Source organism: Budorcas taxicolor, chromosome 15 (assembly GCF_023091745.1).
Source record: "Budorcas taxicolor isolate Tak-1 chromosome 15, Takin1.1, whole genome shotgun sequence".
In the NCBI taxonomy this organism is placed as follows: Eukaryota; Metazoa; Chordata; class Mammalia; order Artiodactyla; family Bovidae; genus Budorcas; species Budorcas taxicolor.
In genome coordinates, this window is record NC_068924.1 from 49,316,331 (window position 1) to 49,337,653 (window position 21,323).

General features: G+C 41.5%; 1 protein-coding gene across 7 annotated transcripts in view; it reads right to left on the reverse strand.

Moving 5' to 3' along the window:
• STIM1 (stromal interaction molecule 1) overlaps positions 1 to 21,323 on the reverse strand; it is a 196,731-nt gene that overhangs the window by 44,005 nt on the left and 131,403 nt on the right. For all 7 annotated transcript variants that reach the window (XM_052653280.1, XM_052653281.1, XM_052653286.1 and 4 more), the window contains exon 3: positions 10,878 to 10,992. In XM_052653280.1, coding sequence (XP_052509240.1) covers positions 10,878 to 10,992 — 115 coding nt within the window. The remainder of the gene's footprint in view (positions 1 to 10,877; positions 10,993 to 21,323) is intronic.

Below are 21,323 nucleotides of genomic sequence, written 5' to 3' on the forward strand. Positions count from 1 at the left end.
ACTCACCTCTAGTTTCAAACTCACAACCTAGAAGAACTATGTCTGGCAGAAGAGTTACCAGTACCTTCTCTGCCTCTCTTTCACACAACTGTTAGTCACTTACTTAGTCACTCAGTTAGCCTTTGGTCAGTCTTTGGTCAACCTTTTGGTCAACTCTAGCACCATGGTTAAGGATTTGGATTCTGGAACCAAGTGATTTGGATTGAATTTGAAATCTGCTACTGACTAGATGTAAGGTCATGGACAAGTTACGTAACTTTTTTCAGCCTCATTCTGTCACCTATAAAATGGTGAGAATCAAGAGTTCCTACATCATAAGAGTGTAGTGAAGATATGAGAAGTTCCTAGCATACAGTAAGTGCTAAAAAAAATTAGCTATTATTATCACCATTCATTCATTCATTCACTAAGCTTTCACTGGCTTCTACTCTAATAGATCCCTGGTTGGCTACAAGATACAGAGATCAGTCTGAATGATCTCCATCATCAAGGGCTCTTTTCTAGAGAAGGAGACATACAGGAAATTAAATGAATACGTGACAAGTGCTAGGTAAGAGCAATGTATGGGATGATGTGGGAGCACAGAGGAAGGAGTAACTGCCAGAGTGAGTCAGAAAAGGCATCACAAAGCCTAGATTCTTATCTGGCTACTCAGGAGACAGCATTCCAAGACACCTACAGAATCTCACCAAAGGGGCCCTCCCTAAAGACAGTTTGTAGCCTAGACTTGTGATTTTTCTCTAAGTGGTTTCCTTCTGGCTCTCACTAGCAGTTTGCCATCTGAGCCTAGAATGAGGCAGATACCACAGTTTTCTAACATGGTATCAATACCAAGCCTTAAACCATTATCGCAAAAAGAACCTGGCCCTTTCACCTAGGACTCATGTGATAGACCCACTAGGCTACCTGGCAAAAATCATCTCTGCCAGAGTCCAAAAGAACATACTAGTGAACACCATCCAAAAGGAAGCTACCTGGCTAGCAGAGACCAGATTAGAGAAACACTAGCAGCATGGCTGCAGAATATTAAAGGAACCCAAAGTTTGGAATGTTGAATGAGTCAAATAACTTATAGAAGATCACACAAAGGCAGACTCCTCTCTTCTACATCCCTGCTCTGGGCCAGCTCCAGTGCTGTGTGTTAAAATATGGAATCATATCTTTAGGGAATGGAATCATATAGGGACTTCCCTGGTGGTCCAATGGTTAACAATCTGCTTTGGAATGCAAAGCATTCAGGTTCCATCCCTGGTCAGGGAAGTAAGATCCCACATGTCACAGAACAACTAAGCCTGCACACCACAACTACTGACCCCATGTGCCACAACTAGAGAATCTGTGCACCACAACTAAACACCTCACATGGCACAACAAACTCCCGTGTGTCATGACAAAGACCCAAAGCAGCCAAATACATATATTTTTCTAAAAAATATGGAATCATGTAAGATAATGCCCTCAGGCATTCTGGTGGGGAAATAAAAAAGGCAGGTAACCAAGAACTTCCAGATGTACAAGTTGGATTTAGAAAAGGCAGAGGAACCAGAGATCAAATTGCCAACATCCATTGGATCATAGAAAAAGCAAGACAATTCCAGAAAAATATCTACTTTTCTGCTTCATTGACTATGCTAAAATCTTTGACTGTGTGAATCACAAACTGTGAGAAATTCTTAAAGAGATGGGAATACCAGACCACCTCACCTTCCTCCTGAGATAAAATCCAACATCCAGGACTTCCTTGGTGGCCCAATGGTAAAGAATTTGCCTGCCAATGTAGGAGACGTGGGTTCCAACCCTGATTCGGGAAGATTTCACAGGCTGTGGGGCAACTAAGCCCATGCGCCACAGCTACTGAGCCTGTGCTCGGAGCCACAGCTATTGAGCCTGTGCTCTGGAGCGTGGGAGCCACAGCCACTGGGCCTGTGCTCTGGAGCGTGGGAGCCACGGCCACTGAGCCTCTGCTCTGGGGCGTGGGAGCCACGGCCACTGAGCCTCTGCTCTGGAGCATGGGAGCCACAGCCACTGAGCCTGTGCTCGGGAGCCACAGCCACTGAGCCTGTGCTCTGGAGCGTGGGAGCCACGGCCACTGAGCCTGTGCTCTGGAGCGTGGGAGCCACAGCCACTGGGCCTGTGCTCTGGAGCGTGGGAGCCACGGCCACTGAGCCTGTGCTCGGGAGCCACAGCCACTGAGCCTGTGCTCGGGAGCATGGGAGCCACAGCCACTGAGCCTGTGCTCGGGAGCATGGGAGCCACAGCCACTGAGCCTGTGCTCTGGAGCCACAGCCACTGAGCCTGTGCTCTGGAGTGTGGGAGCCACGGCCACTGAGCCTGTGCTCTGGAGCCACAGCCACTGAGCCTGTGCTCGGGAGCATGGGAGCCACAGCCACTGAGCCTGTGCTCAGGAGCATGGGAGCCACAGCCACTGAGCCTGTGCTCTGGAGCCACGGCCACTGAGCCTGTGCTCTGGAGTGTGGGAGCCACGGCCACTGAGCCTGTGCTCTGGAGCCACAGCCACTGAGCCTGTGCTCAGGAGCATGGGAGCCACAGCCACTGAGCCTGTGCTCAGGAGCATGGGAGCCACAGCCACTGAGCCTGTGCTCTGGAGCCACAGCCACTGAGCCTGTGCTCTGGAGCGTGGGAGCCACGGCCACTGAGCCTGTGCTCGGGAGCATGGGAGCCACAGCCACTGAGCCTGTGCTCTGAGGCGTGGGAGCCACAGCCACTGAGCCCATGTGTCACAACTACTGAAGCCCTCGAGCCCTAGAGCCATGTTCCTCAACAAGAGAATCCATCGCAATGAGAAGCCCACGAGCCACAGCTAGACAGTTGGGCCCACTCACAACTAGAGAAAAGCCTATTCAGCAACCAAGACCCAGAACAACCAGAAGTAAAATAAAGAAAATTTAAAAAGAAAATCCAACATCCATTCCTGATCAAAGTTCTCAGCAAACTAGGAATAAAAGGTAGCTTTCTTGATCTGATGAAAGGTTTTTATAGAAAACAAACAAAAACAACCAACCAACCAAGCAAAGAACAACAGCTAATGTTACATTTGAAGGCTTCCTTTGTAGCTCAGTTGGTCAAGTATCTGCCTGCAATGCAGAAGACCCAGGTTCGATTCTTGGGTCGGGAAGATCCCCTGGAAATGGAAACAGCAACCCACTCCAGTATTCTTGCCTGGAAAATCCCATGGACAGAGGAGCCTGGCAGGCTACAGTCCATGGGGTCCCAAGAGTCAGACACAGCATTATATTTAATGTTATATTTAATGGTGAAAGACTAAATGTTTTCCCTTTAATATGAGAAACAAGATGAAGATGTCTGCTCTTACTGCTTCTCTTCAACACAGTACTGGAGATACGAACCAGGGCAATCCAGGTTGGAAAAGAAAAAAATTAAACTTTCTTTACTAGCAGACACAACTATCTAATTTGAAAATCTGATGGTATCCTACTAGTAAGTGAGTTTAACAAGATTGCAGAGTACAAGATCAATATATAAAATCAATTATGTTTTTCTTATAAAGTAACAATCAAAAATTAAATTTTTAACAATTAAATTTTTAATAGTAAAATTTGGGGTGGCCAAGTGGCACAGTGTAAAGAATCTGCCTGCCAGTGAAGGAGACACAAGAGACAGGGGTTTGATCCCTGGGTTGGGAAGATCCCCTGGAGTAGGAAATGGCAACCCATTCCAGTATTCTTGCCTGGAAAATTTCATGGACAGAGGAGCCTGGGAAGCTACAGTCTAAGGGTTCGCAAAGAGTCAGACATGACTGAATGACTGAGCATACACACACACAATAGTAAAATTTACGTTATGTATATTTTACCACAATTTAAAAAATACTAGTCACAATACAACCAAAACCTGTGAAATACTTAGAAATAAATCCAACAAAAGATATGAAAGATTTGTATCCTGAAAACTGATCCTGAGAGGGACTTCCCTGGTGGTCTAGTGGCTAAGATTCTGAGCTCCCAATATAGGGGGCCCGGATTCAATCCTTGGTCAGGGAACTAGATCCCACATGCCACAACTAAGACCCAGCACAACCAAATTAATTAATTAATTTTTTAAAACATACTGAGAGAAAATGTACCTCCTAACATAAATGTAGCAATATACTCTGTCCATAGGTCAGAAAACTAAATGTTAAGATGTCAGCTCTTACAAACTGATCTACAGATAAAATCCCATAGGGATTTTTTTTTTTTTTTTAGAAACTGACAAGCTGAATTGAGGACAAACAGCCAAAACAATTTTGAAAAACAAAAACAAAGCTGGAGGGCTAACACCTATCTGACTGAAAGAATTACTATAAGACTATTGTAATCAAAATACCATGGTACTGACATAAAGACAAATAGATCAGTAGACAGAACAGAGTCCATAAGTAAACCCACACTTATATGGACAACTGATTTTATACCAAAAGTGCAAGGCAACGCACAGTGGAGAAAAGACAGAATTTTCAACAAATGGTTCTAGAACAACTAGGACATCCATAAGCATAAAAATAACTAAAATCCATACTTAACACCATATACAAAAATTAATATAAAACAGATCATAAGCCTAAATGTAAAACCTAAAACTATAAAACTTCTAGAAAGAAATATAGTAGAAAATGCTTGCATAAGTGTGGGTTAAGCAAAAATTTCTTACGAATGACACCAAAAGCATGATCCATAAAAGAACTAACTGATAAACTGAAGTTCAGAAAAAGTAAAACTTTCTGCTCTTTAAAAGATACTGTTAAGAGGATGATAAGACAAACCATAGACTGGAGAAAATCTTTACAAAGCATACATCTCATAAAGGATTTTTTTTCATAAAGGATTTATATCCAGAATATATAAAGGACTCTTAAATCTCAACAATAAAAAAAAAACAAACAAACCCACAAGCCAATTAAAATAGAGACATACAATTTGGACAGATAATTCACCAAAGAAGATATGTGAATAGCAACTTTAGGACATAAAAAGATGCCCAATATCATTAATCATCAGGAAAATGCAAAATAAAATCACTATGGAGACAACACTATACTGTTAGAATAGCTAAAATTTAAAAGACTGACCAGGAACTTCCCTGGTGGTCCAGAGGCTAAGACTCCAAGCTCTTATGGTAGGGGGCCCAGGGTTCAATCCCTGGTCAAGGAACTAGATCCCACATGCTGCCGCTAAGAGTTCGCATGCTACAATTGAAGATTCCATGTGCCGCAACTAAGACCCAGCACAGCCAAATAAACAAATATTAAAAAAAAGAAAAAAGAAAGACTGATCATACCAAGTGCTAGCAAGGATGTGGAAGAACTGCAAGTCATACACTACTGGTGGGAATGTATAATGATACAACTACTTTGAAGACAATCTGACAGTTTTTTAAAAATATATACCTACCAAATGATCTAGCCATTTCACTCCTAGATACTTACCTAAGAGAAAAGAAAATATACGTCGATAGAAAAACGTGTATGTGAATGTTCACAGAAGCTTTATTTATAAGAACTGAAAACTGGATATAACTCAAATGTCTATCAGTAGGTGAATGAATAAATAAATTGTGGGATATTTAGAAAATGGACTGTTATACTATTTAGCAATAAAAATAAATAAAATATTTATATATTCAACAACATGAATGAATCTCAAAACAACTACGCTAAGTGAAAGAAGTACATATTTAAATACCTATTATATGACTCCATGTATGGAAAATTCTATAAAATGCAAACAAGCCTATAGTGACTGAAAGAAGATCAGTAGTTGTCTGAGAGGTAGGAAAGGAAAGATCACAAAGGACTGTGAGAAAAATTGTAAGGGTGATGAATATATTCACTATCTTGATTGTGGTGATGGTTTCACAGTTGTATACATGAGTCAAAACTTCGAAAACTGTACCCTTTAACTATACCTTATTTTATTGTTAATTACAACTCAATAAATCTCCTTCAGAAGAGGTAGTTGAGCCAAAACAGTATCATAGGAAATGCACATAAAATATATTAAAGAGGTAGAATCCTCTGGACTTGGGAACAGAAACAGGTGAGAGATGCTCAGTTTCCTTTATTAAATGGGGTTACAAGTAGGACATTTTTATCCTCAAGTGGCTATTAATATAAAATTACTGTGGTTTGTTCAATTTATTTTAGATAACAAAATACAACCAGCATTGATGCAGTGATTTAACACTTATCACAGTCATTTTATATTTATACCTGAAAGAATGTAAGACAAAGAAAAAGCCAAGTGTATCTTTTTTCCCCAAAAAATGTAGCAACAAACAACTAATGGTTGAGGAATTTAACTAAATGACTTGAATAGCTAAAAGAACAGAATAAATAGATCTCTTGTTGGGTTTATGTAAAAGCAAAAAGGGGATGTCTGCTCTTTTATATTGATCTGACTTCTGAAATGGTTTATGCTAAATTCCAATGCCACCTGGTCCCCTGTGTTATGTCAACAGAGAGGCCAGTTCTGCTGAGTTTTCTTCCTGAAACCCTTCTGGTTCTCCAATATTGCTCTACTGTTTCTGTAAAAAATCTTGTCCTACAATGAACAGCACAGATAGAACAGGAAGACAGTCAGCTTATTTTCTTATTTCCAAAAGCCTAGTAGAAAACAAACATCCTCTCAAGACAAAGTTCTGAGTGATACTAGAATACCAAGTTCTTTTGCTTTTATCTGGAATCATATTCCTTAGTTAGAATCAAAGTTGATAGTTAAGGTGCTTTTGAGCCATAAAAATGGGTAAAGAAATTATTATGAAATATGATTTGTTCAACAGATAACATCTTTTTAAACCTCATGTTCAGGAAAGGGGAGAAGAAATAGTAAAACAGCACACTTTGTTTAAAGAATGAAAGCCACGCTTCAGAAGGTAATTCTCTTGGGTCAATGCCTCCCCTTACTACAAAGGGCATAGTTACTGTTTCCACTGGCTCAAGCAAACAAACGACAATTCTTTTTCTCAACGATGCTACAAAATTCACTCAGCTTCTCTTCCATTAAAGAACTGCCCCTCCCCTTACCTCAAGGATCTTAAAGGGATTCGAATATACAGCACCCTCCAGCACCGCTCCCCGCGACCCACACACATACTCTCTCACTATGACTATCATACATAAGTCTGTGATCCAAACTATGCCAGTCTGATTCTCCCTCCACCATATCTGACTCTTGAACAAAGACACTTAGAGATGAAAAAAGAATATAGCTGAGTCATATGAGAGTTACCAGTTAGAAGAGGCCAGTTCCCCAGTCCTGGCTGCTGGGATCCCTGGAGTTGCCCTTGTTCTCAACTCTTCCTCAGCCCTACCAGTTCAGCTCTCCCTTACTTAATGACTTAATTGTGTATAATAAAGAATTTGGTTGTTTTTTATCTTAAGGTCAATTCCCTTGATAGGAGTATCTCTGTTATTTGTGGTGGGCTCTGGATCACACTTGAGTTCATGCTAATAAGAGAACTCTGGATGGGGGCTGGTCACCAGAAAGATCAACCATGTGACTAGAGGATTGGGACTTTGAGCCAAGTGATATCAGCCCAACCTTTGGGGAGGAACAGGGAGCTGGAGATTGAATTCAATCATGTGTGTCAATCAATCATGCTTATATTATAGGAAAAACCAATAAAAACTCTGGACAATGAAGCTTAGCTGAGCTTCATGGCTGCATTATGACTCATGTGCCAGGAGGGTGATATGTTCTGATTCCATGGGGAGAGGGCACAGAAGCTCCATATTCAGGACCCTATAAGACCTTGCCATATGGGTGTCTGTCTTTCTTTTGCTGGTCCTAATTTTTATCCTTTATAATAAAATTATAATCATAGGCATACCACTTCCCTGAAACCAGATAGTCAGTTAGTAAATTATTAAACCTGAGGGGATTGTGGGAACCCCTGCTTTTGTAGCCAGTTAGTCAGAGCACAGGTAGTCTGGAAATACCTAAAGCTTACAGCTATTAATAGTTTGGTGTCTGAAGTGAGAGTAGTCTTCTTAGGTACTGTGCCCTTTTCTTATGAAGTCTGCACTAACCCTGGACAGTGAGTAACAAAATTGCATTACATTATTTCACTTAGTGACTCTCTCTGCTTCATCTTCCTCATCTGTAAATGGAGACAATTGTAATAAGTGTACTTCATAAGCTTTTTGTAAGAAATAAATGAGTTAATATACGTAAAGCACTCAGAACATTGCTGCTGCTGCTGCTGCTAAGTCGCTTCAGTCCTAGCACATGTTAAATATCAGGTTTTTAGTTGTTATTGTTTTTATTATTAAAGTTCAGAGCTGGCTAATGTAGAAATTATCAGGCTTTTTGGCTTAAATCTAAATAACAGAGAAAAGACTGGCTCCAACATTAGTCAGAAAATGTTAACAACACTAATCACATAGATGGTAGTGACATTAGTCAGCTAATGTTCTGAATAGAAATGACCACTGCTGATAACTACATCATCTAGCAAAACCCAGGCCAGCAAGTTTGAGCCAGTGCCAGAATAGCACATGCTTTCTGTAGCCCTGGAAATTGTAACTCCAGAGAAATTAGGAGCTTTAACTTGGAATCATGAAACAAATTGTTTGGAGAAATCGTAATAAGATTCTCACTTTTAGTTTGTCAAACCATCAGGAATGACACATGGTGAGCAAATCCAAAAATTGTCTGTATGTATCATTTCTAGCTTAGCTATGAGCAACATCACTGCAATGAAATGTTTTTCTCTGCTCATCAGTGATGGGTACCAACTCTTAAAAACTCACTTCATCGTCTTCCATCTTCCTGTCATTTAGAACATGTTTGGAAGTGTTCCAATTAGTTGCTAAGTTCAGAAGAAAAGTTCTTACTAGAAAACTGCCTTGAGCTGTTTTTTAATATTATGATTTGGTCCCTCTGCTGCTGCACTCTCTTGGTCACTTTCCCTTCCCAGTTCTTCTCTGTGGCTTTTAGAGAAGGCCAGGAATGTTCTCCCTGCCATCCTTCATTCTAAGTTCTTACTTATGACACCCACTCTTAAAACCCAGGCGCCATGGCCTCAAGTTATTACAGAAAAGAAGAAAACTAAAATTAAATGATAGTGTTAGAAGATTTTTCCTGGTGGTGCTGGTATCATTCCAAAGATCATTTCTGTGCTTGATCTCTCGTCAGTAGACAGCCTGACTTGCTCAGGAGCTATTAAACAAAAGTACCCCAAGGAACTCAACTTCTAATGACTTCCAGTAAGCTATGTATATAGCTAAGTTATGATTCTTCTAAACTGATTTTTTAAAAAATAGAGTTAACAGGAAGTATCAGCCTGTCCATCCTACAATCAGGATTAGCATCTAGGTCTTACTGTTTAAATCTACTGTTTTCCATCTACATTATAGATGATCCCTTCAAGAACTGAAATTCCATAATCCTAGGTAAGAATTTAAACAAAAATAGAAACTGCCTCATTCCTACCAAAACTGATCTTCTCTACAGCCAGATCAGTGCTCTCAACCAAAGTGGTATGGAAAAACAATGGCCTAGAGAGCAGAAGACCCAGGTCTAAGTCCTGGCTCCACTATTTACTAAATACAATGAACAAATAACTTTATAAATCTAGGCCTAAGGTTCCTCATCTGAAAAACCAGGGACACTGGTGGTCATTTACGTTTAATTCTTCTTAGCATCAAGACCTACCCTCAGAGAGCCAAGGGAAAGATTGCTTCCATTCTTGTTCAATATCAAAGGACACTCTAGCCACAGACACAAATGGAAAGGAGGCTAAAGCACTTTTTTTCCCTTCCCTGTCAAGTCTCACACAGTTAGACATGCCCTTTCATTTGGAATTCTGAAGCAAATGCTCTAGTAAAAACAACCCCTCCCCCAAGAAAAGGTACTCTTAGTTTAGCGGGGTTTCCCAAGTGGCCCAGAAGTAAAGAAGCCACCTGCCAATAAAGGAGATGTAAGAGATTCGAGTTCAATTCCTGGGTCAGGAAGATCCCCTGGAGGAGGGCATAGCAACCCACTCCAGTATTCTTGCTTGGAAAATTCCATGGACAGAGGAGCCTGGCGAGCTACAGTCCAGGGGGTCACAAAGAGTCAGACATGACTGAGACTGAGCACAGAGTCATAGTTTAGCAGTCTTACACAAGAAAAGGATCTAAAGATCTAAAGCTTTAACAAGTTCAGCATGAGTCTGCAGAGTGACATGACTGCTGAAGATACCAGCAGCTAATCAGACTGCATGAACAGACACACAGGGCATCTCTGTGCTAATCAAACTACACCTGCGGGTCTGCATCCAGCTCTAGGAGCCATGATCTAAGAAAGACATTAATGAAAGTATCTACCAGAAGGAGACCAAGATGAAGAGTAGGATGGGGGGGGGGGGGGTGGAAATGCTTTCTTCTAGCTAGGTCTGTTTTACCTGGAAGAGAAGACAAGAGAGTCTTAATTGTACTTTGACCCAACCTTTGAATCATCCAGGACTCAGCAGAGCCAGGACCAAGTGGGGATCTTGAGAAGCGCTGCTTCAAAAAGCCAGCAGGCTCCCTGTCTCTGGAGATGAAGCAGCCAAAGCTGGGGGATTCCTCTGGGGGATGTGGGGAGCTGGTGAAGATAGGGGTAGGGAAACAGGATGGTTTTCAATAAGATTCTGCTAAAGAACAAACCCAACTCTCTTTGGAGCATCTTTCCCCATTCTCAACAGAGTGACTCTACTCAGTGTTATTCAGTCTTGATACAGTCTCTTTTGAGTGACTGGACGTAGAACCATTTCAGTAGTTTGCTCTTTACTAAGCATTTTTACTCATGTCCTTTTAAAGCCAAACTGCTACCCATCTTCTTCTCTCTTCTCTAAACCTTCCAGGAACTAGCATTGACAACCAAGCTATTAATTACCTTCTGAAGACTTCCATGCCTTCCACAGGTCCTCCACGCTGATGAGCTTATCCTCACCATGGAAGGTGCTGTGTTTCACTGTTGGGTCATGGTAATTGAGGTCTTCCCTCAGGAACTGCAAGGGAAAAGCACACAAGTCACAAGAGACCCCTGGGCACCACCCCACTAAGATCTCATCACAGGTCACAGCACATCCCATCTGCCAGATGTACAAGTGTATCACATCATCTACGTGTCCTTCCATGGGAATATGTCCTACTTGCCAACCAGACTGCCTTTTCTTCTTTGTTACATGTTTCACTCAAGAAAAAAATATAAGAAATTCCTTCCTCATATTTTTCACTCATGGACAAAGGAAGAGGAATTAACAACTTTTTGAGCGCTTATTTATACACTAAGCAGCATTCTAAGAGCTTCTATTTTCTCATTTAATCTTCACAACCAATGGATTATATCATACCTATTTTACAAATGAGAACAGTAATACCCTACATGAACACAATTTGCCCCCAAATTTTGCCTCAAAACATTAAGTTTAAAGAGATTAAATTACTTGCTGTGAAGATTTTAAAATATGTCCCCAAGTCTTTGACAATCCTCCCACAAAAGCTGAACTCTCCCCTTGAACACAGACTGACATTAGTGACTCATCTTCTGAAAAACAGAATGTGGCAGCAATGATGTCGAATGATTTCCCAGGCTAGGTTAGAAAAGGCAGTACAGATTCCACCTGGCTCACTCCCTTTTGGGACACATGCCTTGGGAGCACTGAGCCAACATGTAAGAATCCTGGCCACCCTGAATCTGTCATTCTGGAGAGGTCATTTGCAGAGACTACAGAGAGCTAGCGATGCCTGAGCAGGCCCAGATGTCTGAGTCTTCCAGCCCAGGAATCAGACAAGTGAGTGATTGAGACTTTAGGTTATTCTAGCCCCCAGTTTTTTAGTTACTTCACCTGATGCCAAGTGGACACAGAGGAGCTGTGCAAGAAGAGGGGTTCAAGTGACGAATGTAGGCTGATGGAAGCTATACCTAAAGGAAGGGCCAGATGCTGAGTGGAACCTCTTTAGAGAACAAAGAAGTGGGGCTGCAACCATCAAGCCTTAAGGAAAGGAAAGGAGCGTACTGTAAATATAAAGGAAACAGACCATTTCCTGTGTGACTTTGGGGCAAGCGACTCAGCATCTCTGAGCCTGTTTTCCTCTCAAAATGAGGGCTAATTATCCCTCTCACTTGAGTGTGGTAAGGATTAAATAAGTCATGTTTGCAGAAGTCATAAAATGCCTTTGCACATGTCTTTTAATAGCCCACAGAGCATTTTATAAATTGAAACTATACTTAAAAAGTCAAATTTCACCCAAAAAGTCCAACTCTCTTTAAAAAAACAACCTAAAGTTCTAAGAACACTGAACTCCAGTGACAACTCTAGAATTTTATTTAGGAGAGGCTTAAGGGCTGCAGTTTGATGGGAAGGGAGGGTGGTGGCTAAGGGACTTGTTATAAGACTGCTTGTATAGTGAGCACATTGTTGTTATGTAGATTGCTCATTAAAAATTAATTATTATAATGCAAAATTTTATAAAGATGCTTTTGTTTAAATTTTACTTAAAATTAAGAAAAAATTAACTGTCCATATCAAACAATATGATGTCACAGTTGGGGCAGCTTAGAGGTGGGGGATGGAGAAGGCAATGGCACCCCACTCCAGTACTCTTGCCTGGAAAATCCCATGGACGGAGGAGCCTGGTGGGCTGCCGTCCATGGGGTCGCTAAGAGTCGGACACGACTGAGCGACTTCACTTTCACTTTTCACTTTTCACTCTCATGCATTGGAGAAGGAAATGGCAACCCACTCCAGTGTTCTTGCCTGGAGAATCCCAGGGACAGGGTAGCCTGGTGGGCTGCCGTCTATGGGGTCACACAGAGTCAGACACGACTGAAGCGACTTAGCAGCAGCAGCAGCAGCAGCAGCAGCAGCAGCAGAGGTGGGGGAGTGGGTACTGAGGAAGACAATGAGGGCTTCTTGATCAAAGATGATACTTCTGTGCTCCCACGGCCCCTGTGTATACCTTCTTCAGTCTTGTTATGGGCCTATCTCCCCTATCAAACTGTATACCCTTTGATAGACAGTCCCAATTACCTAGCTATAAACACAGCATTGGAAAATGTTGTATAGAACCAGAACTCTGATGTCCAATATACTTGAAGAAGGCATTATCCCATGTCACTCTGAACTGTCCCACATTCAGCTAATAGCTACAGTCTAATTTAAGACAAAGTTTAAAAGCAACAAAAAGGCAAAAACAAAACCAAAGAGGCAATTCTCAGCTCCCACACAAGGATTTACTATCTCAGACTCAGAACAAGCAGCTCTTCTGTCAGGAAGGTCTAAGAGGCTCCGTGAGAGTCCTGCCTCACCAAGGGGAACGCAGCACTGGCTAGAGCTGCAGCTCAGCAGCTATCTGAAGAGCCAAGGGACCAGTTGTCACTAGGTATATTTAGTTCTGTGAGCTCAGAAAAGTGATTTCTCTGGCAGTGGCACAAAGCATGCAACCCCATCCCAAGTGAAGCTGTAGTGAAGCGGTGTGGGTGAGAGCAGACAGGAAGGGAGACATCTCTCCAGAATTCCCATCAAAATAGGTCCATCCAGCTTCCTCAGGGAACAGAATTCAAAGAGGTAAAGCTGGAAGAGCAGCAGCACATCACTGGGTGCGGGAATCAGGCAGGCCTCCTGGGTTCTTCCCTGGAAGCAATTCTCCTCCTTCCCCTTTTCACCTTGTTCCCTAACCCTCCATGTTTCCCAAACCACACCACACCACCTGCCCTCTCACTTCTCCATACATACAATGTTAATAACCCACAACACACATACCTCAGGTCTGAGAAGCTTCCCAACTCTTGTTTACCCCTTGAATATCTAGCAAGGACCCACATTTTAGCTACAACAGCTCTGCACACCATTGGTACTGATTGCTAGGACGTGAACATGTCGGGATAAAGTATCTGTTCTCAGTGAGACCAGAAGCTATTGCTCAAAGTAAGGGATAAGGCAGTCATTTCTCACTCACCTTTATACATCTAGTCTTACTCCTGTCAACCCGGCTACCATACTCACCAAAAGGAGATTTGTAAAGTATAAATCTAATTATACCAACATACCTACTTAAAACCCCATGACTCCCCATAACCTCCAGGATAAAGCCCTAGCTTCTTGGGCTTACATTCAAGGCCTGTTCCAATCTGGCCCATAGAGTAACTTCTCAGTCAGTTTCCTAGCCATTCTCCCTCCCTACCAGACATCTACACTCCAGGCCAGGGGTCGGGAAACTACAGTCGTGGGCCAAATCCATCTTGCTGCTTGTTTTTTTAAATAAAGTTTTATTGGAATACAGACATCATTCATTTATGCACTGTCCACAGTTGCTTTCATGCTTCAAAGGCAGAACTGAATCGTTGTGACAGAGACTATATGGACAGTAAAACCTAAAATATTGACTATCTGGCCATTTATAGAAAAAGTCTGCTAACATTTGCTCTATATACATCAAGCCACTTCAGGTTACTTGAACAAACCATGCTCCTTTATACTTCTAAGCTTTTACACAAGGTGCTCCATTTAATATATATCTCCTCTTCCATCTGCTGAAGAAAAAGTCTCTGCTTCTGTGAAGTTTTCCAGATCTCTCCAAAGCAAGTTAATTGCCCTATCCTATTTGTTCTCTTAGTTCTCAGGGTCATACATCTGTGACAGTACTTATCCCATTATACCATAATTGCTATTTAATTACTCCCCTTTTACTCCCCCTAAGCAACTCAAATATAGAAACTGTATTTTATTTGTCATTTATCTCTTTATCCAGCACCTTGCAAATTCTCTGGAACACCTAAATAAATAAGTAATTCAGCTCTGTAAGCCAATCTCCAGGCATAGAGCCTGGCACAGAGCAGGGTATGTGGTTATTAAATAACTGAATGAGCATCTCTCTGGAGCCAGTATTATAAATGGTATTATAAATGGATTAATTCACATAAAGAACTTAGAACAGTACCTGGCACAAAATAAGCTCTCATATGTATGAACTGAGCTCCACTAAATATTAATACATTTAAAATACTATAAGAGGAATATAAGGATATTAAGAACATTCAATTCTGGAGCCTACTATTACAATGATGCTGATCTCTCATGTGTAAAGAAGACACAGAAGAGGTAGAAGACAGACAGTTCCTAAGTGCCTGCTGTTCAATATATTAGGACCATGTGCCAAGCAATCAGCAATAGACAAGGCACTGTAATCTACTGCCTTCTAAGTCCCTTTCTATTTTATTCAATGATTCTTACTTTGAAAGCTTTAACTCCATTTAAAATAGAAATTTCACAACCTTGGCAAGACCCTCCCTGCCTTATTTGCCATATCAACTGTCACTTCTTCCCATCCCCAGTGATAATGAAATACTTGCAATTCCCTGAAAATACCAGGCTCTTGGCAGTTCTCACATCTTTGCACATACTATTCCCTTAGCTAAAACACTGTCCTGCTAATCATTCCAAATCATCTTTTCAGATTCAAATGACACGTTAGCAACCCTGTACATGGGTAAAACTAACTTAACTCTTCCTCTTCTGTGACTCTATCATAATGTCTACTTATCCTTTTTATATCCTTATCTGTTTACACAGATATTTCCACAACCAGGGGAACATCTTCTAGGCAGCAACTTCACCTTTCCTTTTACTTCCATATATCTAGTACCCAGCATACATGCAGGTATATAGAATCTCTCTGAGGTCAATAATATAGTTTAGTCCTTGTCATGGAATTCTCCTTTATGTCCTCAGGCCATGACATTGGTCATATGATGCAGATCAAACCTTAGAGGTAGCATCCAAAGTTGCAACTTGCTAAGTACCTGGCCAGAATGGTAAAGACTAATAAATACTAACATCTCCAGTCTTGAAAACTATCGGGACCAAAGTATCCAAAAACAAGCCAAGGACTACTGCCTGGGGATTCTTAAGAGAGGGGGATGAAGATGGATCACTAAAAATATTTCCCCAGAGAGAAAGGATTATCTTCTTAATTGGGGTCAATTCTGCTATATTTGGGCTTCCCTGATGGCTCAGTGGGTAAATCAGCCTGCAATGCAGGAGACTGCCTGCAATGCAGGATTACCTGGATTTGATCCCTGGGTTAGGAAGATCCCCTGGAGAAGGAAATCGCAACTCACTCCAGTATTCTTGCCTGGAAAATCCCATGGACACAGAAGCCTAAGGGGCTTTACAGTCCATGAGGTCATGAGAGTTGGATACAACTTAGCAACTAAACCACCACTGCTATATTTGTATAGGATGAATACACAGCAGGGTACAGAATGTGCTATGGGTAAGACTGTTTTTAAAAACTGATGTGTTAGAGGGGACTTTTGGCTTGACAGTGTAAGGAGCTCCACAGATCCACTCTCCAGTAAAAGTGGCAAAAATTACTTTCTAACAGCAATCATTTAAAGTCTCTAGAAATGGTCCTAGGGCATACAGCAAATGAAGAAACATTTGCTCAAGATCTACTAAAACTCAGGAAGAAGAGTGACAATCTGTAGTATTTAAATTAACACTTGCTTTCTCTCTTCCTCCCCACTTTTAAATCAGTAAAACAGAAATTCCATTCCAGACTGGTGCAGCCAAGAACAGAAGGCTCCCTCTTCCCCAGGCTCCCAGTTGGAGGGCTATCTGCTTAAGACAAGCAGATGGCAGCATGTCTCCTCCCATCTTCAGTTACCTGTTGCTAAAGCTAAGTTCTAGGTGAATCCAGCCAAGAAGTGGGCCTCCCTACTTCCACCTGCTGCTGCTGTGGCTGCTAAGTCGCTTTAGTCATGTCTGACTCTGTGCAACCCCATGGACAGCAGCCCACCAGGCTCCCCTGTCCCTGGGATTCTCCAGACAAGAACACTGGAGTGGGTTGCCATTTCCTTCTCTGATGCATGAAAGTGAAGTCGCTCAGTCGTGTCCAACTCTTAGCGACCCCATGGACGGCAGCCCACCAGGCTCCTCCATTACTTCCACCTAGGTCCCACATATGGGGCAGGGACTTCACCTTGGATGCAGAGCCACGGAGGATATTGGGGAGTTGATTGACATTTTCCTAGCTTATAAGACAGCAATTATACTCTGGGAGAGGTAAGCCAAGAAGCGTACTGCCACCCTTCCATCAAATGCTTAGCTACTAAGGTGGAGGTGTCAAAGAGAAGCCATTATCAACTGACCTTCAACTCCAGAACCATAGCTCAGAGATTTTCCCTGGTGGGAGAAGCAGGGTTTAAACAGAGAGTTTTTAACCTCTCCCCAAAGGAAATTATTTTATTTGCAACAGAATGTGAAGAAGTTCAATACTAAGGGCTCTCTGAAAAACAGTGGAAATTGTGGTGAAAGGCAATTGAGAGGAGACGGGTGGATTCATTAGAGATATAGGTTAAACTGTAGGCTAAAGAATTTGCTGATGAGAACAAGGAAAAGAGACAGCTGGGAGGAGCCCCCTTGGATTAGGAACAAATCTCTAACACTGATCTCAGGAACTATCCTTTCAAAGGAGCTCTGATATGGTTGGATCAGTCTGTGGAGAAAACTTCTGCTCCAGGGCATTGTTGAAAGCAACAGAGTAATAATCAAATGACAACTAAGAGCACTTAACAGCTGAGTGTGGCCAGGAAAAGACAGTCAAAGACAGCCCTGCCAAAACCACTGCCATTCAAAGTGACTGCAGGCATATCCAAGGCTGCACCCGCTGAGAAGCAACATCAGAGGCTTCACATTATAAGGAGGTGGTGGGAATAGACCACTGAAATAATCTTTCTAGTCACCAAACAAATAAACAAGTAAATAATAATAAGCCTCAGAGGAGTTGGGAGTTGTAGCCAGAGTTGCTACAGTATACTATCAAAAAATCCACTAACAACATATATATTGTGCATGTATGTATATGTGTGTGTATGTGTGCATGCTAAATTGCTTCAATTGTGTCCGACTCTTTGCAACCCCATGGACTATAGCCTGCCAGGCTCCTCTGTCCATGGGATTCTCCAGGAGTACTGGAGTGTGCTTTCCTCCAAGGGATCTTATCAACCCAGGGTTTGAACTCACATTTCTTTTTTTAAGCCTCCAGCATCTTTTATTGTTCCTAGAACCTGTATACAATTAACTCTAGCAGGGCAGTACTCAATACTGTTTAAGCCTCACATCATTTCTTACGTCTCCTACATTGGCAGGCAGGTTCTTTACCACTAGCACTACCTGACGGAGACGGCAATGGCACCCCACTCCAGTACTCTTGCCTGGAAAATCCCATGGATGGAGAAGCCTGGTAGGCTGCAGTCCATGGGGTCGCTGAGGGTCAGACACGACTAAGCGACTTCACTTTCACTTTTCACTTTCATGCATTGGAGAAGGAAATGGCAGCCCACTCCAGTGTTCTTGCCTGGAGAATCCCAGGGACAGGGGAGCCTGGTGGGCTGCCGTCTATGGGGTCGCACAGAGTTGGACATGACTGAAGTGACTTAGCAGCAGCAGCAGCAGCAGCACTACCTGAGGACCCCATACATATATAGATATCTCTTTCTCCCCCACCCCATATATATATATGGCATGCAAAATAACAAGGCAGTGTGACCCATACACCCGGAAAAAAGCACACAACAGAAATTGTGAGAGCAACCAAATTTCAAACTTAACAGAAAAAGGCTTCAAAGTAACCACTATAAACATGTTCAAAGACAAAAGGAAACCATAAGTAAAGAAGTAAGGGAATGTGTGATAACAATGCCACATTAAATAAGGACTATTAACAGATAGAAATTACAAAAAAGAACCAAAGGGATGCTGTAGAGTTGAAAAATACAATACCTGAAATGAAAATTTCAGAAGAAGAGCTCAACAGCAGCTCTGAACCAGCAAAAGACAGAAGTAGCAAATCTGATGATGGACTAAAAGAGACTATTACACAATCCAAAAAAACAGACAGGAAAAAGGGATGAGAAAAATGAACAGTTTCAGAGGAATGTGGAATACCACTTTGCTCACACGCATAATGGAAGGATCAAAAGGTGAGGATGGGGAGTTCCCTGGTGGCCTAGTGGTTAGGATTCTGCAGTTTCACTGCTGTGGCCTGGGTTCAATCCCTGATGAGGAAAATGAAATACTGAAAGCCACAGAACTTGGCCAAAAGAAAAAGGAGAGGATGAAGAGAAAGCAGCAGGGAAAAAAATTAGGGTTTTTCCATAGCACAGGAAAACCAAACAAACTTTTTGGCCAACCCAATACAAAAAAATAACACCTGAGAATTTCCCAAGTTTATTGAAAAGCATTAATCTAGTCATCCAGAAAGTTCAACAAACTTCTGTGTGTGTGTGTTAGTCGCTCAGTCGTGCCGACTCTTTGCGACCCCATGGACTGCAATCCACCAGGTTCCTCTGTCCATGAGATTTTCCAGGCAAGGATACTGGAGTAGGTTGCCATTTCCTTTTCCAGGGGAGCTTCCCAACCCAGGGATCGAACCCGGGTCTCCTGCACTGCAGGCAAATTCTTTACCGACTGAGAGAATAGGATAAATGCAAAGAGACTCACAAACAGACACATCACAGAAAATGTTAAAAGCCAAAGGCAAAGAGAAAATCTTAAAAGCAGCAAAAAAAAAAATCATTACACATCAAGGAAGTTAAATAAAATCAACAGCCTACTTCTCATCAAAAACAATAGATGCTATATATCCACAGAAAAAACATGGTCCAAAAGGATACATATACCCCAATGTTCACTGCAGCACTGTTTACAACAGTCAGTACACGTTAACAACCTAAATGTCCACTGACAGAGAAACGGATAAAAAAGATGTGGTACGTATATACAATGGAATATTACTCAGTCATTAAAAAGGGTGAAATAACTCATTTGTAGCAAGATGGATGGACTTATAGATCGTCATACAGAGTGAAGTAAATCAGACAGAGAAGGAGAAATACTGTATCACATCCCTCATATGCAGAATCTAAAAAGAAATAATACAAATGAACTTATTTATGAAACAGATTCACAGAGAACAAATTTATGATTCCCGGGGGGGAAGGATAAGGGAAAGGGATAGTTAGGGAGTTTGGGATGGACAGGTACACTCTGCCATATTTAAAATGGATAACCAACAAGGACCTACTGTATAGCACAAGGAGTTCTGCTCAATGTTATGCGGCAGCCTGGATGAGAGGGGAGTTTGGGAGAGACTAGATACATATATATGTATGGCTGAGTCCTTTTGCTGTCCACCTGCAATGATCACAACATTGCTAAATCAGTTATACTCCAATACAACAACAACAACAACAACAAAAAATTGATGCTAGAAGGCAGTGGGATTGCAAGTTTAAAGCGCTGAGAGAAAAAACTGTCAACCAAGAATCCTGCATTCAGCAAAACTATCTTTTAAAAGCAAAGGCATAATAAAGAAAAACAAACACTGAAAAATTCATTGCTAGATGACATACCTTATAAAAAACCTTGAAGGAAGATCTTAAGGTAAGTAAGGGATGCCAGATAGTAATTTGAATCCACATTTTAAAAAAAAAGATTTTTTTTAAATAAATTCATTCATTCTCTTAATATATATTGAGCAGGCACTATTAATATACAATGAGCAGCACTGAGCCAGATACTGTTCTAGGTACCAGGGACTTAGCAATAAACAAAATAGTTCCCTTGCCCTTTTGGATTAAATGATAAAATTCAGAAGGGGATTATATCCTTAAAAATAAAAGCTAGCAAACAAACAAAAAAAGTCTAATGTATAAAAAAAAGTATGTATATATATGTATAACATTTATTAAAAAGTATAACAATGACCAAGGTGCCAGAAATGGGGTATACTTGCAGATTTCATTATTAAGTAGCATAGTCTGAGAAAGACCTCACTAATAAGAAGAATGAGAAAACACAAAATATTTGGAAACATGAGGAACTGATCAAAGAGGATATCTGAGGGAGGACTATTTCAGACAGAGGTAAGAACCCTAAGATAGGGAAAAAAAATAAAAAGGAATGTTTGAGAAACAGCATGGAGTGTGACTGGAGTAAAAAACTAAGAAAGTGAAAGTGAAGTCGCTCAGTCATGTCCAATTCTTTGCGACCCCATGGACTGTGGCCTACAACGCTCCTCTGTCCATGGGATTTTCCAGGCAAGAGTACTGGAGTGGGTTGCCACTTCCTTCTCCAGAGGATCTTCCCAACCCAGGGATCGAACCTGGGTCTCCCACATTGTAGGCAGATGCTTTACCATCTGAGCCACCAGGGAAGTTCATGCTTAACAAAATAATAATAATAATAAGGGAGATATATAAAGAGGAGAAGATCCTAATGATAAGTGGGAGTCAGGTCACATAGGACCTTGCTGACTCTTGTGTTAACTTTGG